The 24,011-nt window shown below is 39.1% G+C and overlaps 2 protein-coding genes across 8 annotated transcripts; one reads left to right on the top strand and one right to left on the bottom strand.

The window, feature by feature from the left end:
• Nucleotides 1-1,002: 1,002 nt before the first annotated feature.
• Nucleotides 1,003-8,785, top strand: LOC135611009 (lipid phosphate phosphatase 2-like). 5 transcript variants are annotated; one of them, XM_065106235.1, is made up of 8 exons: nt 1,003-1,207; nt 4,561-4,620; nt 4,866-4,953; nt 5,050-5,159; nt 5,268-5,361; nt 7,374-7,562; nt 7,665-7,724; nt 8,285-8,785. In XM_065106235.1, exons 2-8 carry the CDS (start codon nt 4,570-4,572, stop codon nt 8,419-8,421), a joined length of 729 nt encoding a protein of 242 aa, XP_064962307.1. In that variant the 5' UTR covers nt 1,003-1,207; nt 4,561-4,569; the 3' UTR covers nt 8,422-8,785. The 5 variants fall into 5 exon arrangements, with proteins under 5 accessions (XP_064962307.1, XP_064962289.1, XP_064962318.1 ...); XM_065106217.1 differs by having other exon boundaries at nt 1,005-1,207; nt 4,561-4,785; XM_065106246.1 differs by lacking the exon at nt 1,003-1,207 and adding an exon at nt 3,606-3,769.
• Nucleotides 8,786-10,947: 2,162 nt separating this feature from the next.
• Nucleotides 10,948-22,054, bottom strand: LOC135610989 (uncharacterized). Of its 3 annotated transcripts, none has more exons than XM_065106184.1 (13): nt 21,449-22,054; nt 21,239-21,331; nt 21,063-21,149; nt 20,807-20,969; nt 20,030-20,740; nt 14,423-14,565; nt 14,134-14,322; nt 13,978-14,068; nt 13,740-13,908; nt 13,055-13,171; nt 12,876-12,972; nt 11,567-11,669; nt 10,948-11,364 (listed from the first exon to the last, which is right to left on the bottom strand). In XM_065106184.1, exons 1-12 carry the CDS (start codon nt 21,490-21,492, stop codon nt 11,573-11,575), a joined length of 2,001 nt encoding a protein of 666 aa, XP_064962256.1. In that variant the 5' UTR covers nt 21,493-22,054; the 3' UTR covers nt 10,948-11,364; nt 11,567-11,572. The 3 variants fall into 3 exon arrangements, 2 of the variants coding, with proteins under 2 accessions (XP_064962256.1, XP_064962243.1); XM_065106171.1 differs by having other exon boundaries at nt 21,239-21,336; nt 21,449-22,051; XR_010486404.1 differs by lacking the exon at nt 10,948-11,364 and adding an exon at nt 12,537-12,623 and having other exon boundaries at nt 11,634-11,684; nt 21,239-21,336; nt 21,449-22,052.
• Between the last annotated feature and the right edge of the window lie 1,957 nt (nt 22,055-24,011).

The raw sequence follows: 24,011 nt of genomic DNA, 5'->3' as shown, positions 1-24,011 counted from the left end.
GGAGCTGATCACAGCTTAATTAATATTAATGGTTTAAATATTTCTTCTTTCTTTGTTGGAGGGTGAATTCAGCTTTAAAAGAATCACTTGTGTTCTATATAACAGCAAACCTAGTTTAAGAAGAAACAGGAGAAGTCTAATTGAGTCTATCCATCCTACTGTTTTGTATGAAAAAGCTACTATATCAAACTTTTGTTGTCTAGAGAACCTGGTTTGATGCAGCTATCCCTTGTGGTGAGGTATCAAATTGTTCAAACTCCTGTAGGAGAAGGTCAAGTTGTAAGGCATGATGCCTTGTCTTCTGGCACTTGGTACTGGGTTGTATACCATGCATTCAGATTCTGCCTTGCACTTGGGGATGCGATGGAGAAACGCCGAGTACTTATTGGACTTGGCTTACAGCAGCTCTGCCCTTATTCTGGTAGATGTTTTCTGTTGTTGTTCATGTGCTGAATACTTATTGGACTTGGCTTGCAGCAGTTCTGCCCTTATTCTGGTAGATGTTTTTTGTTCTTGTTCTTTTAGCAGCTATGGAGGGATAACATGGAATGCTCCATTAACTATAACCTAAGTAGGCACTATTCATATATAATGCAAAGCTCCATCTTCTGCTCTATTCATATTCAAACTCGATGTTCATGCCTTCACATTGTATTTATAAATGACCCCTCTCTCTCTCTCTCTCTCTCTCTCTTTATATATATATATATATATATATATATATATATATATATATATATATATATATATATATATATATATATATATATATATATATATATATATATATATATATATATAATTCATGGACTCCAATGGAAACTACTTTTGATCTTAAAGTCCTTTCATCGGCATCACTAGTTAATTCAATAAATAAAACCATCCAATTGGGCTCTGATTGAGCCCATTGGGCTCCGAGTGCACGACGAAGGCGACGAACCCAATTGAGGAACTCCGACGGAGGGCTTCTTATGAGCGCGCTCTTCTTTCCGCCTCGTCAAATCAATTTCTCCCCGTTCCGTTTGCTCTCTCTCTCTCTCTCTCTCCTTTTGTGGCTGTCGCTTGTCTTGGTCTCGGAACGCTGAGCGTACTCAGAAACATCCCTTTCCTTTCCCTTTGCTTTCCGCTCCACTTTACTAATTGGCAGCATCCAAGAGCCTCCTAAGCTCGTTGCGGTGTGCGATCTCGTTCGAGCACAAGGTTCTTGGTAAGCTTTCCGTTGTCTGATTTCCCTTCTTTAAATCCTGTTCTTTTCAACGATTGATTTCTTGAGTGGGTTATTGTAGTGGTGAAGATGAACCAAGTCTTTGTTCCTCTTCCGTTTCAATTTAACTATGGATCGGAGAAGTAGGGAGGGAAACGAGTGGCATCTGTTGATAGGTTTTGGTTGGGTGAGCTTGCAGCAGGAATTGCAAGAAATGCTGGATTCTTGGTTGTCGAACCATCGTTTGTCAGTTTATTGTCGTCGCACAAGTTTCTTGCAGTTGATAGAAAGTAGAAACCCTAACTTGGATGTCTGAGACGTTCGTTCCTTCTTGGGGTTTAAGTGTTTATGTGAAATATCCCCTCTTGACTCATTGCTGAATACCTTTCATCCTAAGGTGATACCCTCAACCATAAGCAACCATTGGTTTGGTGCAATCTGATCAGCAGAATGAGCGATTTACTAAACTTGCTAGTATTAGTAGGGGAAGTGACAACGACAAGAAAAATGCGTCTAGGTCAGCTTTTCAATCTGAAACAACAATCTTAAGCTTCGTCCACAAGATTGCCTTGGCGGAAGCCTCAAATATATGTAATTGATCCTGCGAATTATTGAAATTGTTAGTATATGTTTTGGCCAAGCTCATCATTATGGTCATTGTATAAAGCTGCTAGGTGAAGGTGAGTTCAAATTCTACTGAAGCATTGGATGCCTAGGGTGAAGTAGATAAAGATCAAATTCTAGTGGCATCTGTGTCATGAATATCTTAAGAGTTGCCTGGGATCTTTTGAGGTAGGTAGTAGAGGTTACATTATGCTACAAAAATTAGCGCAAAACACGACAGCGACCAACTGGTGTTGGAAAATACTCTGAAAAATAGAGGAAAAGTGTAAATAATGAAGGAGCCACTTGCTAGATGGGTTTTAGTTTCTTTGAAAGAACAATCCTAGGTGCTTATACTGAGGCATATAGATACAAAATTTAATTGTAGAGCTTGGTGTCAAAGTCTGAGACATGGAGACATCCTCAGGATGCTGTAAAGCCTAGCTATGGACTGTAGATCAGAATGCTATATTTTCTATTCATGAAAAGTTTGCGGTGTAGATTATGGATAAAACGAGGAAGGCATTGAAGGTGTTGCAGATGTGTCAAAAATGCTATATTTTATGTTCATCAACAGTTAGGAACATGTAGATGCATCAATTAAGCAAGGTGAGTCAGTTCAGATTAGTGGTGAAAGGAAATATCTTAAAGATCCTACAAACACAATAAATTGTGGTTGAATAGTGATAGGTGGAGTGGGATTCCACTTGACATTTCATGCTTGGAAGTACTTCTAGGGTAAGTCCTCACAAAACTTCTAGTATCAATTTGCTAGAATTGCTGCACGGAACATTTCAAGGAGCATTGCCAGAAGCAACCAATCCTGAACCTGCAACAGGTCCACACAATACAAGTGCAGCAATCTAGTGTGGCACTTGTGGTTCACAGTGCATGAAAAAGGCAATTCTTCAAGATGTAATCATCTGATGGAAGTCATTGGCATACTGATCTTGTTGGAGTGTTTATCCTTCCTGTGTCAAACCAATTTAAAGGTTTCAGCTGCTGTCTTAGGATAACCCTTCTTATGAGAACTTAATTCTTCACTTTTTTTTCTGAAACTTAATTCTTGGCTCTCTCTGTTAAGTTATAAATAACTCGATCGATACAGGGATCTAGACTCAGAATGATACTTTCTTTCTACTGTTTAGAATAGTAAAGGCTACACTTTGGATGCTCTCTACGTGGCTGTGATCTCTCTGCATTATGTTTCTTATTTGTGCTCTTTTGTACCCTTTGGTGTCTTACATACAAAGAATGGACCAAATAAATATTTGGATCATGTCTTTGGCGGATGGTTCACCGTCACGTGTGGTTCACGCGGCTGTTGGCCAATGGTGTCGTGCGTGGGTCTCAACCACGCGGGTCCTTCTCCGTGCGTGGGAAAACGGCGTTCCCTATCTTAGGACACCTGGTCGAGGCAAACGGGTGCGGCGTCCGCGCTGATACAAACCACGCCAATTGCGCGTACGGCTTCTGCAGGAAGTCTGGTTTTTGTTTTCTTTTTGCATCGAACGGTTCGGGCGGTGCCAAGTCACTAAGCAAGCTGTGCTCGCAATAGAAGTGCGTCGTTCTGTATGACCACCGCATCCATGTGACAGAGTAGGCTCTTCGTGTTCCATGGATTGATGTAGCAAATGTATGTTGATCTTAGGGGCCCACACCCTGCACCCTGCATCTTTTTTTTACAGAAGCTCATTTAAACCGGGACCCTCTCTTTGGAATGTGGATGAGACGGGACTCCACCCGTCTTCCATCTCTCTCTCTCTCTATATCTGTCTGGTTCTTGATTCGCTTATCCTCCATAGTCCAGCTGTTCCAGCCAATCACGGCCCCCAGCGCAGGAAAGAGGCCCTTCCAATCTGAACATCACCCACTCCCTACAACTTCCTAGTGCCAAGTGGACGCCTCGACACGCCTCTCTCCTCTCTATCATTTCTCTCCTTTCTTGGAGGCCGCTCTGAGGTGAAAGGTCATTTCATTTCTCCTGGGGTCGTCGTTAAGTCAAGTTCATCTCTTTCATCCGCTTCGTTCATCTTTTCCCTCTCCTCCTGTGATTTTCTTGTTTTGTTCTTCTCTTTCTCGAATCATTTTGCCCACCGGTGGCCAACGATTTCTGTGTTCTCGAAACTGAATCCGTGCTCCGCGACTGAAGTTGCCTCCAGTGTTACTGATGTCACGGGGGACTCAATGGGAAGATGATCACGGGACTGCGGAGTCTTGTAGAGGTTTGGCGGAGATGACATCAATGGCTGAGTTGATATGCGGAACCCTGATCTCCTCTCGATGTAAATGATCCATCCAGTCTAGGACCGGAGAATTCTTTCTAGTTATTACTTTTTCTAATTACTCGCCTTGATGTTATGGTGATCTCGTCTCCTTAAAAGCATTGTTGGATGCGTCGATGGTAGCAATGTATCTTACATTGATGAAGACAGGGAAAGGTATCTGGCATCCCATGTCCCACGTTGAACCTATAGAGCAGGCCACTAGGTGCAAGAAAGAAAGGCATCCTTTTGTACCAAACTTGGCATGATTGTTTCGTCCTTGGTTTGCTCTCGTGCAGCAAAATAATGCATATGACTGATGCATCTTCATTCGCATCAATTTGCATGATCTTGGAACCATGTATTACTCTATGACCATCTATTGTCCTTCCATCGGCAACCACTTTATATTGCTCTTGTTGCAATTTACTAGAGTTTGTAGGCCATGCTGACATTATTTGCTGAAGAAATTGTTCATGTCAATTCCAGGGAAAGACAATGGCGGATATACAGTTGGGTGCTCACACGGTGCAATCTCATGGGGTGAAGGTTGCAAGATTCCACATGCATGACTGGATAATACTACTACTTCTTGTTGTAATAGAAGTCATATTGAATGTTATAGAACCATTTCATCGTTTTGTGGGGAGAGACATGATGACTGATCTGAAATACCCACTGAAAAGTAACACGGTGCCATTTTGGGCTGTTCCAGTATGCTCTTCTTTGGAATTTTGATATTTTACGTAACTTTCTTATGGATGACGTACCCATCACAATTTGCATTATTACAGGTGATTGGGATTATCTTGCCTTTTGTAATCTTTCTTGCAATTTACTTCAGAAGAAGGGATGTATACGATTTGCATCATGCGATCCTGGGTTTGTCTACTATCTTTGTATCGTTTCAGGCGTAGAGCAAGTTTTCTTCTCAGTACAAGGTGGATTAAACAGTCTATTGGCAACATGTATGTGCAGGTCTCCTGTACTCTGTGCTCATTACTGGGGTGATAACAGATGCCATTAAGGATGCAGTAGGCCGACCTCGACCTGACTTCTTTTGGCGCTGTTTTCCTGATGGAAAAGAGGTGGTTTATAATTTATTTCCTTTGTCCTTGACCTAGAAACCCATATCTGTATTCACCACTGTGTATTGCATAAAACTCATCAGTATTTGCTGATACACATGCCTGTAGGTTTATGACAATGTCACAACAAATGTTATATGCAATGGAGAAAACAATGTTATAAAGGAAGGACACAAAAGTTTTCCTAGTGGCCACTCCTCATGTAAGTGATGCAGCAGTAAAACTCATTATAGTTTCTTGATCGTATCTTCAGCTTTTGAAACTTTTGAAAAGGATAATGCTACTAGACACACACAGAGATTTCTTCCAGTTTTTTTATCCTTCTGATGTAAATATCTCAAGTTCAAGAAAACATCAAAAAATTTGTCATGCATGAGATACTTTTTCTGCAACTGTTCAATTATCTGTAGCTTCAATCGCTTATAATGTCACTGTTTTATTTCCTGTAATATAATATAGGCAACACAGGTGTGAGACCCCTAATTAGTTCACATGGAATATAGCATGCCATGTGAATAGTATTTAACAAATAGGCAACACAGGTGTCAGTACCCATATTCTGAGAGCATCTTTGCAGTATTAGTTTAGGATCTGGTTGCAACAAATTGGGTACATGAGCAAGTGTAGGACTGCACCTATGTTTGTATTGGTGGACCCAGTGAGATTGGGCTAACTGTCGATGCATCATAATTTGAAGTCAATTATCGCTCCATATGCCCTTTTCGTGGGCATGGTCACGTGTTTTTACACTTGGGTTATGATTATTAGTCGCATGAGACATTCAAATCCTCGCTTCTTGTGACTACCACATGGTGACAGGTTTTAGGTCCTCTCGTTTGCCTGATAGCTCAACAAGGTGTTTGTTTTTGGTAACTGTATACAAGCTTATCGGGAACAATATGGAATGATTTGATATTGCCATCACCAATGGTATCTTTATGGAATATCTGAAGATATTTATTTAATGGTAATTTATTACTAGAAAAATCTTTCTCTTTTAATAGCATTTTGTAAATTAAGCTTGACAATGCATTAGATTAACCAAGTACTGAGGTTTAGTTTGTCATATTCTTTCACAAATTAAAGCATGCCCAGTTAATGTACTGAAACATCGTTTATTATCGAATTAGAATTTGATCTGCATATATTTTTTTATTTTCTATTAAACTGATCTGTTCATAATCTCAAAGATAATATTATGAACTAACCAAATGCATGCATGTTGTATGCTTAGTATACAATACAAATCTATTTAAGTTAATAGTACTAGATGGAAAAAGGCTTAAGGCTTCACATGAATGCAAATGCTGAAATCTCATATCCTCCAAATTCACTAGCAAGATTCTTTTCTTCTCAATTTCCTCTCCATGCCTTCCTTTCTCCTATCTTCTTTCTTGGGTTCACCTGGAATCAACCTGGATTTCTGTTTTAGTTTCAGTTACCAGCCAGTTTAAGGCCAATAAATTGACCATAACATGGCCACTCCTGGTTGATTCCAGTTCTGGGCTGGGTCATATCACAATCAGCTGATCAAGCAAACAATGGTGGTTTTACTTAGATTGGGTGTGATCAGGAAGGGCACCAGACCTATTCCCTCTAGTTTTAGTTGCCATGACTTGATAGGTATCATTTTATTACTAACTTCAACTTGTGAAGTTAGTAACTTCAACTTATTTGGAGTGTTGGGCAAAAATCCTTAAGGTGGTGCATTTTTTTACTATTGATCTTTTATAGAAAAATAGTGGGAGGTAACTATCGAAAGACTAATAGAAAAATAGGGAGATAAAATTCTTGGAGTTCTAAGTTAAAATTCTTTGTGCTCTAATTTTTTATTGTCAAAGCAATCTCATTTTCTAATTGATTAAATATGTTTATATGCTGCGCTGCCAACCATGTTCGATTCTACTAGGTTAGTATACACTTGGATTCATGTCTAAAAATTCATTTGATGCATATGTAGTAAGCTTTAACTCAATGAACAATTCGAACCACAAAAGAACTGGAGCTTAACAACCCGTAGTCAGCCGCTTTGTGGCTAGAATTTGTTTACTCATTATGTTACTTAATTCTTCTAGTGCTTGTAGAATCAAATTTTCTGCAGCTACATTTTGTAGATGCCAGTAAACTTGTTGCTTATTGGAGAATGCGCAAAAAATTTATCACAGAAATTCATGCAAACTTGTTGTTCTACTCATCAAGCCCATGTGCACTCAGGGTCTTTTGCAGGACTAGGATTTCTTTCATGGTACCTTGCAGGGAAAATCCAAGCTTTTGATAGAAGGGGCCACATTGCAAAACTCTGCATTGTATTATTTCCCCTACTTTGTGCATCTCTTGTGGCGATTTCTCGAGTGGATGACTATTGGCATCATTGGCAAGATGTGTTTGCTGGTGGTTCTTTAGGTTTGTATTGTTAGGCTATATCATAATGGATTTAATGTAAATGTTTGTTTTGTTGATGCCAATTATATAACTCTTCCTTTGTTTTCCATTTCTTTTTTGCAGGACTGATAGTTGCTTCGTTTTGTTATCTGCAGTTCTTCCCACCACCACATGATACAAATGGTGCTCACGAATCCCCTCACTTTCATTTTCTTTGTTCTATTTTGGTATGATTTATGGTACTCGAGCAATTTGAGATTGAAGAGATCTTTAGTGTTGCCAGGGAAAATGATTTTAACCCGCTGAACTTCATAATTATCTTGATTTTTACTGTCAAATGTTGTCTCACCCTCTTAGAAGAAAAGTTAGGTACCAACCCCTAGGAAAAACAACTACAGTTTCCAACCGGCCATGTCCGTTATCCTTGTCCGGGACATCAGGACTGCTTATGGAAACTCTATTATAGGATACATTCATTATATGATACCTGTGGAACATACATTATCAATGGTGTAAACACCATTATTACACAGTACAATGATTTGATACTCTGGTGCATGAGCTCATGGTAATTTCTTATGATACATCTTGAAAGTTGATATATGGTGTGTGGTCCGTTCGATCAAATGCCAGTGTAGTTAATACATTTTGTTACATGTTTTATTTTGTGAAATGGATTCAGGATAGCCCTGACATACATGTTGGTCATTGGAAGCTTTTAACGTTTGATTCTTATTGTGCAGGTTGGGGCCCGCATGCATATTTCCAAACGTTGGCAGATACACAGAGTAATACTCGGATGACTCATGCTGCAAATCCTCTCAGTATTAGGTCATTGGAGGCCGAAGCTGGTTACATCTATACCCGACAACAAGTTTAGATCAACATATAGGTTCAACCCTGTCGTGGGACACGAGTCTGATCCCAGATGCTAAGATCTCACTTCAGATTGTCACAATGAGCCACTTCCGAACAGCTTGTAGATGTACAGGATCTAGAGATAAGTCTTCTGTCATTGTTCTACATGCACATGGTAGACTTGTATCGTGTAGTTCGTGCAGATATGTCTGGTATCTTGAAAACACAAGGTGTGTGTGTGTGGTGGAAATCCTGAAATCATCAAAATAGATATAGCCAGCCAGTATTAGTCCTCCAACCTTCACTAGTAATTCTTTATAAAGTACACAATGTGGCACTCATCGGTTAATATTATTGTCATTATAATATTAGGAGGTTTATCTTCACAGTGAGTTATCATTCATGTTTATTTTTTTTTGTTTGTTCTTTGATAATACTTGGGAATGGCGGCTATCAGTGTTAGTCATGCGCATCTCGAGTGTGGCCACCATAGGTGACCGTATGATTGCGACGTTTTTGTGGAGATTTAAACTTTCTTTTGTTGTGCTTTACTCTCTGAGGAGATATGGTAAGCCTACCCAATTGTCAGTGTACCTGGTTTCCATGTCCGGTTTCGGTTGACGCTCGCGCCCTCTGTTCCCGCAGAAAAATCTTCGTTTCGCGTCGGATTGCTTCATGTCATATCCTGCTTCTGCGAACGTCTTCGAGGACGGAAGAAACCGCCCATGGAGATGCGCCCCGCCGCCTGCCTTCGAGTCTTGCGTTTGGGCTTGTAATTTAATGAGAGAGACAAGAGCCGCGGAGATGGGTCGATCCGAGCCAGGCTTGTTTAACCCACAGACAGTGGGTACCATACCATCCGTGACCTCACCATACACCAGTCCGGCTTCAAAACGCCCGAAAACATTAGTTTTTGCCGTCCAAATCGTTCGACTTCCAGTTCTTATTCCCACCTGCAGTGACCGCACCTCATCATCGATTAGTTATTCCCGCGACGCTCGACCGTCTCTTCCGGGCTCCACGGCGCAACGGCGCCCACGCCACGGACTCCTGCTTCCCACCCGTGGTCGTCGTCTGTAACGCCGCTCGAGCTTGCCGCTGATGATAGAGTGAGAAGAAGATAGTGAAGTACCAGAAGGCGGAAGAAGGGCGAAAAAGAGGGAGATAGACGATGACCGGAGATGAACATCGATCTTCCGCCTCCTCCTCCTGCTCTTGTGGCCACCTTCCTCCTCTACTGGTTCAGTCCAGCCTAACGCCACCGTCAGCCGACGCCCTCCTTCCCGGTGGCCGCTCCGCCGCAAACCGAGTTTGGGGGTGCGGAAAAAAGTTGGACCGCCTTCCTCCTCTTCTGGCTCACACCAGCCCAACAGACCCATGAAGCACGGCCACCACGGCCCAACAGTGCCACCGCTATGACTCCCACAGCAGTCGTGCCCACCCTCTCCAACGCCGCCGACAAAAGACAAAGCAGGTGGCGGAGGAGTAGAGAAAGGCGGAAGAAGGGAGGAAGGAGGAAGATTGAAGAGAAGGATGAATGGAGATGGACACGATGAGGAATAGAGAAGGAATAAGGAGATGACCGAGAAGGAACAAATTCATAATAGAACCGATGTCGAAGCCAAATCTTCCTCTTCCTCCTCCTCCTCCAGCTCTTGTGGCCGCCGCCGCCCCTCCTCCCTCCCTCCCTCCCGGTGCCCTCTACTCCGTCGAACCGGGTCGGATAGGGTCGAAATGAATTCAACAGGGCCTTGTACCCGTAATTATGGACTCGAGTTAAACAGGCCCATGAAGCACGATTACGACGACCGATCCGTGAACTTACCGCGTGGGAAACAGAAGACAAACAGGCCCGAAAAATTTTTTTTTGGTCCTCAAACCCTCAAATTTGGTTTTGTTATCGTCACCTGGAGTGACCGGAATCTAAAACTTAAGTAGGCCCATCCAACCTCCCCCAAGCCCAGTCTTGTTGATGGGCCCCCATAGATATGACTGAGGAGGTTAAGCAGACCACGCAGCGGACTCACCACGTGAGGAAGTGACGACGAAGTGGGCCCCCCGAAAAAAATTGTTCTAAAAAACCATACGGTGTGTTCTTTTTACGGTATCCCACGGTGACCACAATTTCAATCTCACATTTAGGTCGTTCCAACTTCGTTAGTGAGCCCCCCTGATATAACCTTTCGGGTTCAGCGAATGGAACGAAACTTACCCGGTGCGCAACCGACGAACCCCCAAGGTACGCTGTCCTAACACCGTGGGTGAGAATACCGTGTCCCTATTTCCACCTGCGGTGATCGGAATCTACAACGTCCATCTCCCGTGGTCGGGCAGTTTCGTACGGTGGACTCGCATTAATAGCGTTAGCGCCCGATACCTCATTTCTTCGTCAAGGAAGAAACAGTGTGAAGAGGAAGAGAGAGAGAGAGAGAGAGAAAGAGAGCGAAGGGCTTTGGCTGTAAACAGTTGGCAGAAGATAAACAACGCACGTCACTCGAAGCGCGCATAATAGAAATCAGCACAACCACAGCAGAAGTTTCCATGCACATGACAACTTGTGCGCTTATATTTCGACCATGAACTGAGCTTTTGCTGTCACCTAAAAGAAACAGGGCACCGAGAAAGCATGAGCAGTGGGCAGCAGAGCAGAGGCAGGTCTTTGTTTCTCCCAATTAAAAAAAACAAAAAAAGATGATTTTTTCTTTTTCTTTTCTGGCTACGCTACGGTAAGCAACGCAGCTTCAGCTTACAGGGCAACAATTGCAACAGAGAATAGCGGGTGTAAAAAAGAAATAAGTTGGCCAAAATTGACACACAAAAAAAAAAACCGTCACTTTGCTGTTGTGTAAACAGCAATTCAACACATTCCTTTTGTGTAAAGAGCAATTCAACTGGCCGTCAGTCAGCACTCCAATCGTTGTTGCATTATATTGCTCGTCTACTGAGCTTCCAATTCTGCATTGACCTATAGTCAAAATTAGAGATGCTAGCCTGCGTTAGCATAACATGAATAAAAAAACTCTTTTGTAGACAACTTGTAAGTAAACACATGCACATAGAAATAAGTACAAGAGGAACAGCTTTAGATAGATTAAAAAAAAGCAGCCACCGCATTTGCAACACAAGGACGTTGTTGAAAGGAAAAAAAAACTGCATTCTCATCTTACATGAACTCATTCTGCACCATGCGTTACAAGCTTCAACTTCAAATGTACATCCTCTGAGTCTTGTTCCAGAAAACCGCCACTCATCTTTTGCCTCCAGTTCCTCCTGTAATGTATGCAACTAATTGTCCACATTAGTAACTTTATTAATAAAATTAAAGAGATTAAAACATTAAATCATCTAAATTATTATAAAATAAAATATAAAAAAAAAAGCAGAGAAGGTAAAAACATGGCACAGAATGCAAAAGAACATGACTGGCAACAGAAATCATCAAGGGTATAGAAAGGGGTATTTGGGATATTCACAACTGTTTAATCCCGTTCCTAAGAGCACATGGATTGCATTCATGATGAAACATATAACACTGATATTCTCCCCAAAAAGTGTTTCAAGTCATAAGTTAACCAGATCAAAATGTCCATCGGAGAGTGTTTAGATTTCTATTCAGTACTCAAACTATTACCTCAATGTTGAATAATAAAAAAGATGGGATAAGCATGACTTCACTTACTACCTGTTCATGATATATAAGCTATTATTCACAATAAAAAATGTATTCTTAAGTAAACTAATAAATGTCTAATAGTAGCGCCTTGAATCTAGTTTTGCTTAACTTCCAAATTCTATTCATAATTCTTCACGGCTCTAGACAGAACCTGCCCAAGGAAGTTACAGGATCATGGTCAAATAAAAAAAATTGTGGTTGGACAGTGATTACCCAATCTAGGAAAATTGAGCCTTATGCTGACTGTTGAAGCTGCAATCGATTTGTACCTCGAAACTTAGTTTTTTTACTTTGTTCAAAATGCAGAAGACATACATTCACGTTTCAAATGTTCACATAACTTGTACGCAATGTCATGCTATATAAATCAGAAACATCTACCTCATAGTATATAAACTATCATCTCAATTTACCAAGCAAACATCATCTACCTCAAATCTATATGATCAGTCATCTCAACTTACTAAGGCAAACATCATCATCGGACCAATCTTGGCCAATTAGTAGAAATATGTTATCGCATATAGACACCACCATAATAGAAATCAAGGCTGCACAAGTTCCATCAAACAAGTATTAAGAATTGCCGTTAGCCATTCACTGGTCCACTTGAGAACACAATTTCACTGAAAAAATAGCAAGCAATCAAAAGGGAGCTACTCAAACCCAACTACGTAGGTACTTATCATCTGAAGGATATTTATGGACTATAGAATATCATCTAAAGCAACAAGACATGGATCAGACTGAAAGCCGACAGCAATAAGGGCAATTAGAAACTAATGCATGGGAAGAATCACAACCGTGAAGAAGAAATATGTCTCTCAACTGAGTTCTTTTCCTCTTCAACATATGTAAACCATTTATCCTCAAGCATCACTGAGTCCCAAGTCCTGATATCTGCAGAAAGTTAAAGACAAGACTTCAATATTGTCCTGTTATGACATTTAAAAGACAACAAAGCAATTCTAAGAAGAGAAACCTTGAAGTATAATTTTAGAATTACTACAAAACCCTCCAAGAGTCCAATACACGCGTCCTTCTCCTTCCAAAAATAACGGCTCTGTTCGAACTGCATCTTTTCTTGTGTTATCTGAATCTGTACACAAGGTGAAGAAAATAATGAATGTCAAAAGTGGCTCACAAAACATAATTCTTTAATCACAACTCCTTGTGATTCTCGTCCTGTTCAACCTCTGAATCACCATAGTCTCGAGGGACTCAACCAACCATGATGCTCGGTTAAGTCAACACCTTCGTTACAAGATGAGTCCGATTTGATGATATACCCTCGAGGGACTCGACCAAGCATACCATGTCCTCAGGTCACCGGTGACATCTCTATGTCGTAAACAGGATAGTGAGTCGCGATATAAGTGAGCCTCGAGGGACTCGACCATCTCAACCTACACCGACAATCGGTTCCTACTTATAACGATGGAAGGCCACATGGGTCAATCTAATTGCATCACATTTACTGACTTAATATTATCAAGAGAGATGTTTGTATGATTTGGTCTCCTAATATGACATTATTAGCATCCAACAGGTGAACTAGGACAATCCAATTTAAAGATTGGACATGGTAAGACAATGGAACATAGACGGTTTACAAAGAAACAAGTAAACCAACAAATGAACAAGTAGAAATCAATCTAAAGGCACACCTTTTGGCAATTGTTCCATTATCTCTAGCATCTCAGCATGAGCTTTTTCTGTCTCAGCTCTTATTTGTGAGACAAGATTCTCATGCTCAGCATCAGAATATGATCCTTCCTTCAAAGAAAGCATAGCTTTGGCCACATCATCCTTCAATTTTTTCTTTAGATCCTTTCCCTGCATAAAATCTAAATTTTTAATAACCAACTCAGCAACAAGCTATCAACTAAACTTTGCAGAAAAGACCTTTTTCTTGGCAGCAATAATTGTTTCTTTTGCCTCCTTGTTTCTTTCAATATATTTTTTGTTTTCTTTATCAATCCAGTTCCGTAGTTCCCTGGAAATAAATTGATCAATAAAAATCTGAATATATGACAACCAAGATAAAAGTATGGCACTCACTCAGTTCCAAGTGTTATATCACAGAGAAGATTCAACAATTTGAGCTTATCTGATGCATCCCAACTATCATATGCTAAGGAATCCTTGTTCAAGCATTCCAAAGGTACCTTTAAGGCACATTCAGATTCATTGATGCAGTTAACAGCAGATTGCAGCCACTTATCTCCACTGCTTGAGTATGAAACAGACCTAAAAATTTAGAATAAGAAACAAGTTCACCAGTCATTAGACTAAACATAAAACAAGTGACATAATATTCTATGCATAAATTAAGGGTAAAGTATCATACTCGTTGCCCATGTCCTTCTGAATAAACATCAATAATTTGATGTGAAATTTAACAATTGAAGAGTGCACTCCTCGACGTCCAACACATCCTCTTGATAGTTCTCTGAGAACATTTATAGGTTCTCCTTTCTTTATATCAAGCACCTAAATGATCATAAGTTCAGTAAGGAAAGAATTCAGCTTCCAGCAACATCCTAAATTAATCCAAAAATGAAAGAGTGTGTATAATTAAGTTTTTGCACAAATTAAAAAGAAAGGAACTGACTTCAGATGAAGAAAAAGCAACTCAGTTAAGAGTCCAAACTAACCAGTTCTGGGGACCAAGAACATGAGGACCTTTTTTTTTTCGCAAAATAGTGTAAATGAAGCCTTTGAGGATCAAACATAGTTCCTCATATGTGACAACCTAAACTAATGGAATTGGCAACAGTTTCCCCTGTAAAATTTTGTTGAAGATGATCGATGGGTGTATCTAAGCTTGTCTTATGTTTGTATATTTTTCAGTTTACATAAGACTTCATATATTGTTTTGTTGTTTTCTTGGTATTTTTCATTTTTCTCAGAAATGATTAATCTTTTTATTTGCTAATTACTTTCTTTATCAAGTGACATGGTAAAAAAAATTGTCAGCATTAATTTCAAGTAACACAAATAAAACATTGTGGAACAACTATCCTTCTGGTCAGAAAGAACAAGTTTGGCACCAAGTCCAATCTGCCAACCCAAAAAATTGTGGACCAAGCTTAGTTTACAAGCTGCTATTACATACAAACCAGACTTCTCAATACAAAAGATAATATGTGATTCAACTTTGGTAATTGTTTCCAGAATTTCATATAGTCAAGATTATCTTACTCTATATGTTTTCTCAACATTTATGCAGACTTTTAGAACATTACACAACAATCTATACAATCTAACGCACAAAAGATAGAATGAATTAAATAAATTCTACCATAACAGATTTGCAAAGGCAAAGATGAACGTGACATTCATAGGAAAAATAGGGACATCAACCCAACCCATCACTAAGAAAATCATGAACAAACTTCAGATCACCCAAAACAAGCAAGCTGACAAAACAAAACCTACATTGGACATAATCTGATAATATTAAAGGACACCTGTCGGGTATGGCAACAGTGAGATTTATTTAAAATTTCAAATCATTGATCTGCATTTAGTCAAACAATTTGCCTGTCTGAAAATGTTTCCTATAAATCAACTTCATGGTTTACTTTTTTCACATCCTAGCTACCACCTTCATAAAGGTGATTCTAGTTTTAGAAGTTCACAATGAGCTGAAAGCTTACAATTTACAGTTGTCTTGCTTTTTTACATAGTTACTACATTTTCCTTTTTCTCTTTGCTAACAAGTTCCAAATTTTCCTTTTAACTTTTATTAAAAACATCAATATTCATAAACATAGTGGAAAAAGTTCTTGATATGAGAACAAATGACAAGAAGGCAGGCCACGACTCACGGTGATAATAGAATTGATAGCAAAACAGATATTGTTCGTGCAAGACAAATTATGAAGCACCATCTCTAAGACATTTCATCAAAAAGATGCTGATATGCTATATTGTTACGATCAAATGAATAAAGATATGATAAGAGATCTGTCGATTTTGCAACAATATTTTATAAGCCCAACCCCATGAAATGAACCCAAAAAAATTAAAAGAATAGAAAAAAAAAGAAAAGGAGGGAGCACAAATTTGATATGAAGAATTTTACCGGTTCACCTAATTTTACAAGCATTGGTACTTCTAAAAGATACCTCCCAGTTGCCGTTTTTGCTTGGAAGGTTCAAGAGAGAGAATTTTTTTTATAAAGCCATAAAGTTCCACAATAATATTAGTAAGCAAGAAGAAATATTTGGGCATAATTTTCCTGGAGATGGTGGTTTCTGCAAAACTCTCAACAGGAAATTTTAACAAAATCACAAGATAGTCATATGTAAAGAATTACAAATCAAAGTGCACACCTCCTCCATCCTGAATGCATCATCCTTATTCATGGATTCATTGATTTAAAGCCAAAACAGTAGTTTGAAGGATCATCTCAAAATATATATATTCTTAATTTTAAATGGAGCAACCATCATCTAGATTTCCCTACTGTATAAAAATCAACAATTCTAAGAAAAAAAGAAAAAGAAAATTCAACATACCCATCTATTTAATGGATTAAAATATTATTTTGACCTAGAGCTAATGAAAAAATGGTCCCAAATCAAAGACTAGCGTATGCTTTCTTTAAGTTTCACATTGTGTACCATCTGTTTGCTTTTATTTACCCATCTATTTAATGGATTAAAATAATATTTTGACCATAGAGCTAATGAAAAAATGGTCACAAATCAAAAACTAGTGTATGGCTTCTTTAAGTTTCACATCACATACCATCTGTTTGCTTTTATTATTAAAAAGCATATCAACTTTCTATTTGATAAGGGTTAACTCCTATACTGACCAATGATCAGTAAACAAATTCAACTCGAGGAGACAACAGTCAACAGTGCAATCTAAACATAAGGTCTCTTAAAGCAGTGATTCACCTCAGCTAAAGATATTTAGATTTTACTGAACACTTTTGACATAATCTAAAGACAGAATGAAGAATCATTTCAGCTTCTTCAACAATTTTGAGCTTAAGGCAAAGTAGGTCTTCTCATGTCTGTAACCAGTAAGAACCTAAGAAGATGTATGGTTGAGTACCAACTACGTCTAAACTAGTGACCAAAAATATTACAATTTACCACTTGGTTCTAAAACATTTTGCTTCACATAAATCAGTACCAAACTTTTAGAAGAAAAATGCATATTTAGGGCCAATTATTAACCATAATAATTAGGCATAAAATACTTTTGATATGCCAAAGAAAGGTCCCTGATATTTTTGTCATAATTTAAAAGGCTTAATTGTTCATTAAAGGGGCCATTGCCATGAGTGTATTAGCATTTAATGCATTTGTTGACAGGCACTATCATAATTAATTTCAGAATACTAGCTTAATATACTCATCTAATCAATCAATTAATTATTGCACTTCAGCATTATCTTAATACTTTCACTCTTCAAATCCAGGTACATATCAACAACTAATTTGCAATACATTTAACAACAAACTTAATTTCAAGATGTCACAATTATCTAGAAGGCAAAAACATAGCTGCATAAGAAACGTAATATTGTAATGATCCCCTCTCTGGCCAAAAATATCACCAATTTTGGAACCCCGACTGTCGTATAGAGAGAGTCAATCAAATTGGTTGCAACCAGCATCTTATTTCCTAAACTGGTAGTTAAATCACTTTTTTTTGGAGATATTGACGATATTTGACAAAAACATTCTCTGTCTCTTCACTATAGATTCATATTCTATTTTTGTCCAAGGAAATAGAAGAAGAATAAAAAATTAAAGCGAACATCACTGAGATGATTTATTAATATATGCTGACACTAGGAGATAACGGAACATCAAAAGCCTAACAAGACATAGCTATCACTTGAAGAACCTGCAGAACTTACTATATGGAAACATAATGTTTGATTATAATGGGGAAGGAATGGCTTTCCTTTCTTCTACAGCCTTTCTCTCAAATTCTTCCTATCATAAATTATTCAATAATGTCTTCATTCCAATTTCCTAATGAAATGATATTCAGATAGTTGACTTTACCTTTTTTTCCTTTACAAGAAAATTGTAATATCTTTAGTGGCCCAATCATCATCATTCTTTTGCTATTTCCTATGTGAATCATTATTTGTTAGGCACCTGCATATTCTGTTATACTCCTTTCTATTTCACATATTTTTGCCAATTTGGTCATCTAAAATCAGTATCACCAAAATCATTCTACTATGTCCTCTATTCTTTTGCCTTTCTGGGTTAAGCAAAGAAAAGCATAAATGGAAGAACCAATGAGTTTGCCAGTTTTTTTGGAAGAAATGGCAACCATCATCACCATCCAATGCTTGTCCCATCAATATGGGAACAACCGCAAAGCAAACATCAGAATCGAGAATGACACAACTTTTGCTAATTTTATAAATGAACAGCAACTCAATGTCAATTCCCTGTATACATTTCCTAGCCATAGATAATCTAAGCAATAGATAAACATGCTCCAAACCTAAAAGCTTGGATAGAATATAGAAAGACATCTAGGAGTGTAATATAGGCAAGCTAAACAAGCCTACCGAAAATTTTTACACCAATATGTCACAAAACCTATAAAACACAAATAATTCAAATTTCTCATGTTATCCACATTGAATATTTGTCAAACAAGAAGCATATAGATACTTCTTAGATGTCTTAAATGCTTTCTTAAAGTATCTAACTTAAAAAATAATTATTCAAAAGCACATAGTTTTAGGATACTTGGAACACTTTGCATATGCTTATTGGAAGAGTTTATTTGTCTTTTTCAAAGTCAATTTAGGCAAGCTGAGGGCGTCGGGCTTCGGTTGGATCAATGTACGCAACCTTATATCATCAACATATTTCGAGAGTCTATTACTTGAACCCCTAGAGACCAAAGGAATAACCTTATCATTATACCAAGCCCAACCTCTAAGTCTAGATAAGTTGAATATACGCTTAATATGTTCTTCTCATTCTACGAAGCATAAAATTAGCACCAATGAAATTAAAGTAATGGGACATCATTACGAAGAGTGTCCATCATTCTCAAAATTCTTGAAGCTCTATAACCTAAAATACTTTCCTATGATGAATAGTATAAGAAAACTAGGAATGACGTAATACAAATTTGACAATAGTCTCCCTAGCATAGGACCACTAGTTACTTAGTTGTTATTATTTAGCATGACACAAAATAAAACATAATAAGAACATAAATAAGAACTAAGCTTTGTCATACAAATTGAGAAGAACTAAATAATCCTTATGGCTACACGGGATACTAGTTACTTTTTTGTGATTATTCATTGTGATGTATAACTAAATATTATAATAATATAAATAAGCGTTATGCTTGTCATATAAAGAGTGTATATTTGCACATTTTAGTGTTGCAGAAGTTCCATATTATTATCCTACTTATTCGAGATTTACGCATTGGCATATATCATCATATATTCATAGATCAAGGGAACAAACAGAAATTGTTTTTTTATAACCACCATCATGTTAGGTATGAACCATTAATTAATATCACATAATGTGTTATCCATATATGTTTTGATTACAAAGCCCACACTAATGACAATATTTCCAAAGAAAACACTATAAAGTGCACAGCTTGGTGCAGTACAAACAGGGCTTTGATCTTTGCTCTGCAAGTGAGCAGAGATACAAATACAGACTTCAAATTTGCCATGCAAATGAGCAACTCAGTAGAATCACACCGTAAGAACAAATCTTAAAAACCTAAAAGTACTGCACTGAACCTAGTTGAGTGTTAGCAAAAGACCAGACCTAAAACTCATAAGAAAGACACTACATTTGCATAAACAAAAGGACACCCAAGCGCATAAGACTTCCACCAATGAGGCTCCTTCTAATGCATGATATCATATCAGCATTTAACATAATGATCCTTTTAAATCACACTAAGCAATGTAGCATTATACCTCTGAAAATGCATTGCAGAATTCCAAAAATTGCAAAGCTGCACCAACATCCTCAGCTGCCCAATCAACCCCTGCAACCTCTATTAATGGTGCACCCTGAGGAATCACAATTGCTAAATTCTCACGTTCAGTAGGGTTGTTGCTACCATATTTCCTGGACTTTCGATCTTTCACCAGTTGTTTGAGTTTGACTTTTTTGTTTGGTAAGCCAGCTGACACTTTTTCCTCAACAATATTTGAGTATTTATTACCATGTTTCTTGATCTTGTGTACTTTGCGCGAAGGTTTGCCTTGGACAGTATGAATTTTTTTCTTGCCAGAAACTTTTATTGCATCTGTATTTAGCCAATTATCTGTATAATCATTTTGTTGTTCAGGAGAATTTGGCAAATGTTGCAAACCTTTGAGTTGATCATTAATGCAATTCATATGGACAGGCTTATCATTATTTGGCTGCATCTCTGTATTGCCATTCTTCACAAAGGGTTTCTTTTCATCCTGCTTTTGTGTATCATCATCCTTTGGTTTTGCATTGCTTCTACAGAGCCCAATTACATTCTCACCGCCACACTCACTGTCACGCTTTAGTTTTTTCGATGCTCTTTTTGTTTCTTTTTTCGCATGTGAATTACCTTTCTTGTCATCACCACCAACAGAAGGCTCATCAAGGTGATTTTCCTTGCCATGACTTCTTTTATGAGCCACCAACCCCTTCAGTGAACAATGCTAACTTATCAGCACAAGAACGGCAAAAAACCAAGTGAGCATAAATCAAACCTTTTTATAGACGTCAGGGCTTGCCGCGCTCAAACTTCTCAGTCCATTTGCAGCAGCCAACACATCAGATCCCTGCTTATAAAGTAATTCATGCACCGAAGAGAACCCAGTCGCCTTGGCGGTGTGGATGAGAATTCCTGTCGGCAGGTGACCCTTCTTCTTCCTACAAAGTTAAGACCCACAGCCATTTTTCATTGCAACAATAAAAGGAGTGAAAATTCATAAACCTAATTCCGAGCGCAGGGAGAGAAACTACATGCAGCAGCTACAGTTGCAAACGCCACGGCATTTGGGGCAACTCCAGTCTTGCATCAGAGCAACCTCTTCAGCCTTCTCCCCATACCTGAATTACCGCAAACGCCTGTCGTAGTTACCTCAGATCGAAACACGATCTAAAGCGAAAGCGCACGAACATCATAAATCTAAACAAACCTATTGAGGAGACATTTGTAGCAAAACTTTATGGGGCAGGGCTTGTCCTTCCGAATCTGCCTGCACGGTGCCCCAAAATCCGTTGTCCTCTGCCTGCACTGCGAAAATCGCAAATGAAAAGTATAAAAAAGGGAAACTCCGAGGATTCGGTCACTCAGATTAAGAAAGTTTGGATAGAGAGACGGGGTTCACAAAGATCTTCTTGACTACCTGATGGCAAGACTTGCCATTCTCGGAGTCGTAGGTTCGGCCATGGGCAACTCGAACGCCGAGCGATTTGTTGTGCTTGGATGGAGACGAGACGGCGGTCGGAGAGGCCTCGGCGGGGTTCTTGATATCCTCCGTGGCCGGGTCGCCTTCGGTGGTGGCGTTGTGGGGCACGGCCATGGGATCGGAAAGGCAGATGAGGGGGTGGGTCGACGGGGATTTCCTCTCTTTGGGAAGGAGAAGAATGGAGACGAGGGTACGAAGAGGGAAGGGAATTCGTGAAATTTTGGAGTTCGATTTGAAATGGCGCCCTAAATTTTTGGGGGAAGGGGAAATGCTTCTCGGAGTTGGAAATTTACCGGGCATGGTTCCGCCTCATAAATTTTGGCTCTACATTCTAGAATTCTACCCGCTTCTACACCTTCTACATCATTGGGCATGGAGGTGACACACTGCCCGGTCCCAAGCATGCGGACACCAAAGACTGACGGTGAAAAGAAACGGAAGCCGGTAACGAGCTGAAGCTGCGAACCGACTCTTCTCGCCCCTCAGATGTCCGCCACCGCAGATCGTCGACTTCAGTTGGTGGTGTTGGATGACCTCGGTGCGACGCAGCGTCCGCCGGCATCGACCCTAATTCTCTGTATGGGGCCCACTTACGCATCCAATGACCCACCGTCTGATTATAAAGAAAGCAAGTGGATGTGCGGCACGTCAGTCGTGACCTGAATTCGTTCGCGCGTTCTCGTCACCGACTTGCCATCCCAGCCGTCCGCTGTGGGATCCACGTGCTCCTCCAATCGTATACTTTATGGGTCCCACGACGAAACTGTGGACCCAAGTCAAGTCAACGTCGCTTTGTAACGTTGACCGAAGTGCGCCAAGCATTTATCCGGCCCCGTGCTTTCGGAATCTGCAGATAGAATACGTGCGTTGGGAAGCTGCATGCAACTTTCCTTCTTCCTCCAAACACGACCGCTGACCGATACAAAAGGAATAATTTCCATCTTCCGAAATCCGAAGAGAAAAAAATACAAGTGTTTTGTCATAATAATTAGTATTTGATCCACGCATTGGTACAAGAAAAGTCAACATTTTCAGTGAATGCAAGCGTGAGCATAATTTAGAATAGTTTTATGAAATATCCAAATTTCTATTGAAGATAAAGTTTAATCTATCTTTGTATTTGGAATCAAATAACTTCTTCCGTATAATAGTGCCAACATGGATTAGCTGTGGTTCATGTTACGGCCGTATGACTAATCCATGATGGTTTTATGTAATCGCTTCGATGACAGATTCTTCGAGCAACTAAGTTAGAGATCCACCGACTTGGCAATATGTAGATGACAGATTTCCTTGATATAAAATAATTATCATTTTTATCCATTTTTCTTTGCCATGGTTGACACCGAATCAAAATATTTCCATCACAAACCCTTTTTCTTATTATGATTAAGGCTTTTGATCCAATTTTTGCTTCTTAAAACTGGTGCTCTCCAAAAAAAGGTATGTTTTACTATATCCTCAATTATTCAAGGTATATGTCCAATAAACTCAAGTTAACTACTACTAGTCATGGTTGTCGTTGAATTGTAATAAAATGTAAATTTTAATTACCTATAAATATTCTTTGATGCTCACATAAATTATTTGACTCTTCATTTTTTTCGATATTTTTTTAATGGAACATTAATGTCAGTTTTAGTTTTAATATTAAGTTAATGGTCAACTAACGGATATTAAATGCAAAATAGCATATCTTCAAGTTTTAATGGATATATATATATATATCATTTTTGTCAAAAAAACTATTAGCCACAATTTGTTGGAGATGATTGGCATCAGACTTTAATGGATGATGCATGTCTTGGCGGTAGCCACTCGTAGAAGGTGAGGTTGTTCTCTGCTATCAGAGTCCTCATTCAAGTTCGGTGTGGACTTAATTAAGAGGAAGATCACACCGTTTGGATGGACGATCTCAAAAGATGCAGAAAAGGATAAAGGATTCGGATGCAACTTGTGAACATGATGATGATGTGAAGCTTCTAAGAGACGCTGAAATATATTCAAATAAACAAAAACAGTGTCAAATAATAGACTGCATGTTGAGCTACCCGACACGTAACATCTCAACCTCAACAACGAAGGTCGCCGCATCAGCAACTCAACTACGACGTGTAAATCGCACAAGGAGCGATTGAGCTACGTAAGCGACGCCAGCAGACGTTGTGCCACCTTAGCAAGTGGTTGAGCATAGTCAGCAAACGTTACGACACTTTAGGAGGTGGTTCAATGTCGGCAAACGTTATACCACCTTTGCAAGTGGTTGAGCCACATCAACGTCAATAAACGTTATGCCACCTTAGCAGGTGATCGAGATAAGTTAGCAGATGTTACACCAATGTGGCAAGTGATTGAGCCACGTTAGTTGTTCCACCTCCACCACCATCTCAGAAGGAGGTTACAACAATTGCCTAAACCGCCAACGACCACAAGGAGCTAGTTATAAATACAAACTCTTTCACCTCTATTTTTCTTCCGCCTCCGGTATTACTGATTTAAG

This window comes from Musa acuminata, chromosome BXJ1-2 (genome assembly GCF_036884655.1).
Source record: "Musa acuminata AAA Group cultivar baxijiao chromosome BXJ1-2, Cavendish_Baxijiao_AAA, whole genome shotgun sequence".
Classification (NCBI taxonomy): Eukaryota; Viridiplantae; Streptophyta; class Magnoliopsida; order Zingiberales; family Musaceae; genus Musa; species Musa acuminata.
This window is presented reverse-complemented; position numbering and strand designations above follow the sequence as displayed.

What these genes read in the sequence shown, in the direction of transcription:
- LOC135611009 (XM_065106217.1), top strand. Translation starts at nt 4,570, where the DNA reads ATGGCGGATATACAGTTGGGTGCTCACACGGTGCAATCTCATGGGGTG. An exon ending in TTTGCATCATGCGATCCTGG is followed by an intron (nt 4,954 to 5,049) that starts GTTTGTCTACTA and finishes ATGTATGTGCAG; the next exon opens with GTCTCCTGTACTCTGTGCTC. An exon ending in ACCACCACATGATACAAATG is followed by an intron (nt 7,725 to 8,284) that starts GTGCTCACGAAT and finishes CTTATTGTGCAG; the next exon opens with GTTGGGGCCCGCATGCATAT.
- LOC135610989 (XM_065106171.1), bottom strand. Translation starts at nt 21,811, where the DNA reads ATGCCCGGTAAATTTCCAACTCCGAGAAGCATTTCCCCTTCCCCCAAA. An exon ending in TGCAACTGTAGCTGCTGCAT is followed by an intron (nt 20,970 to 21,062) that starts GTAGTTTCTCTC and finishes TTAACTTTGTAG; the next exon opens with GAAGAAGAAGGGTCACCTGC. An exon ending in AGACATATTTCTTCTTCACG is followed by an intron (nt 11,670 to 12,875) that starts GTTGTGATTCTT and finishes CATACATTACAG; the next exon opens with GAGGAACTGGAGGCAAAAGA.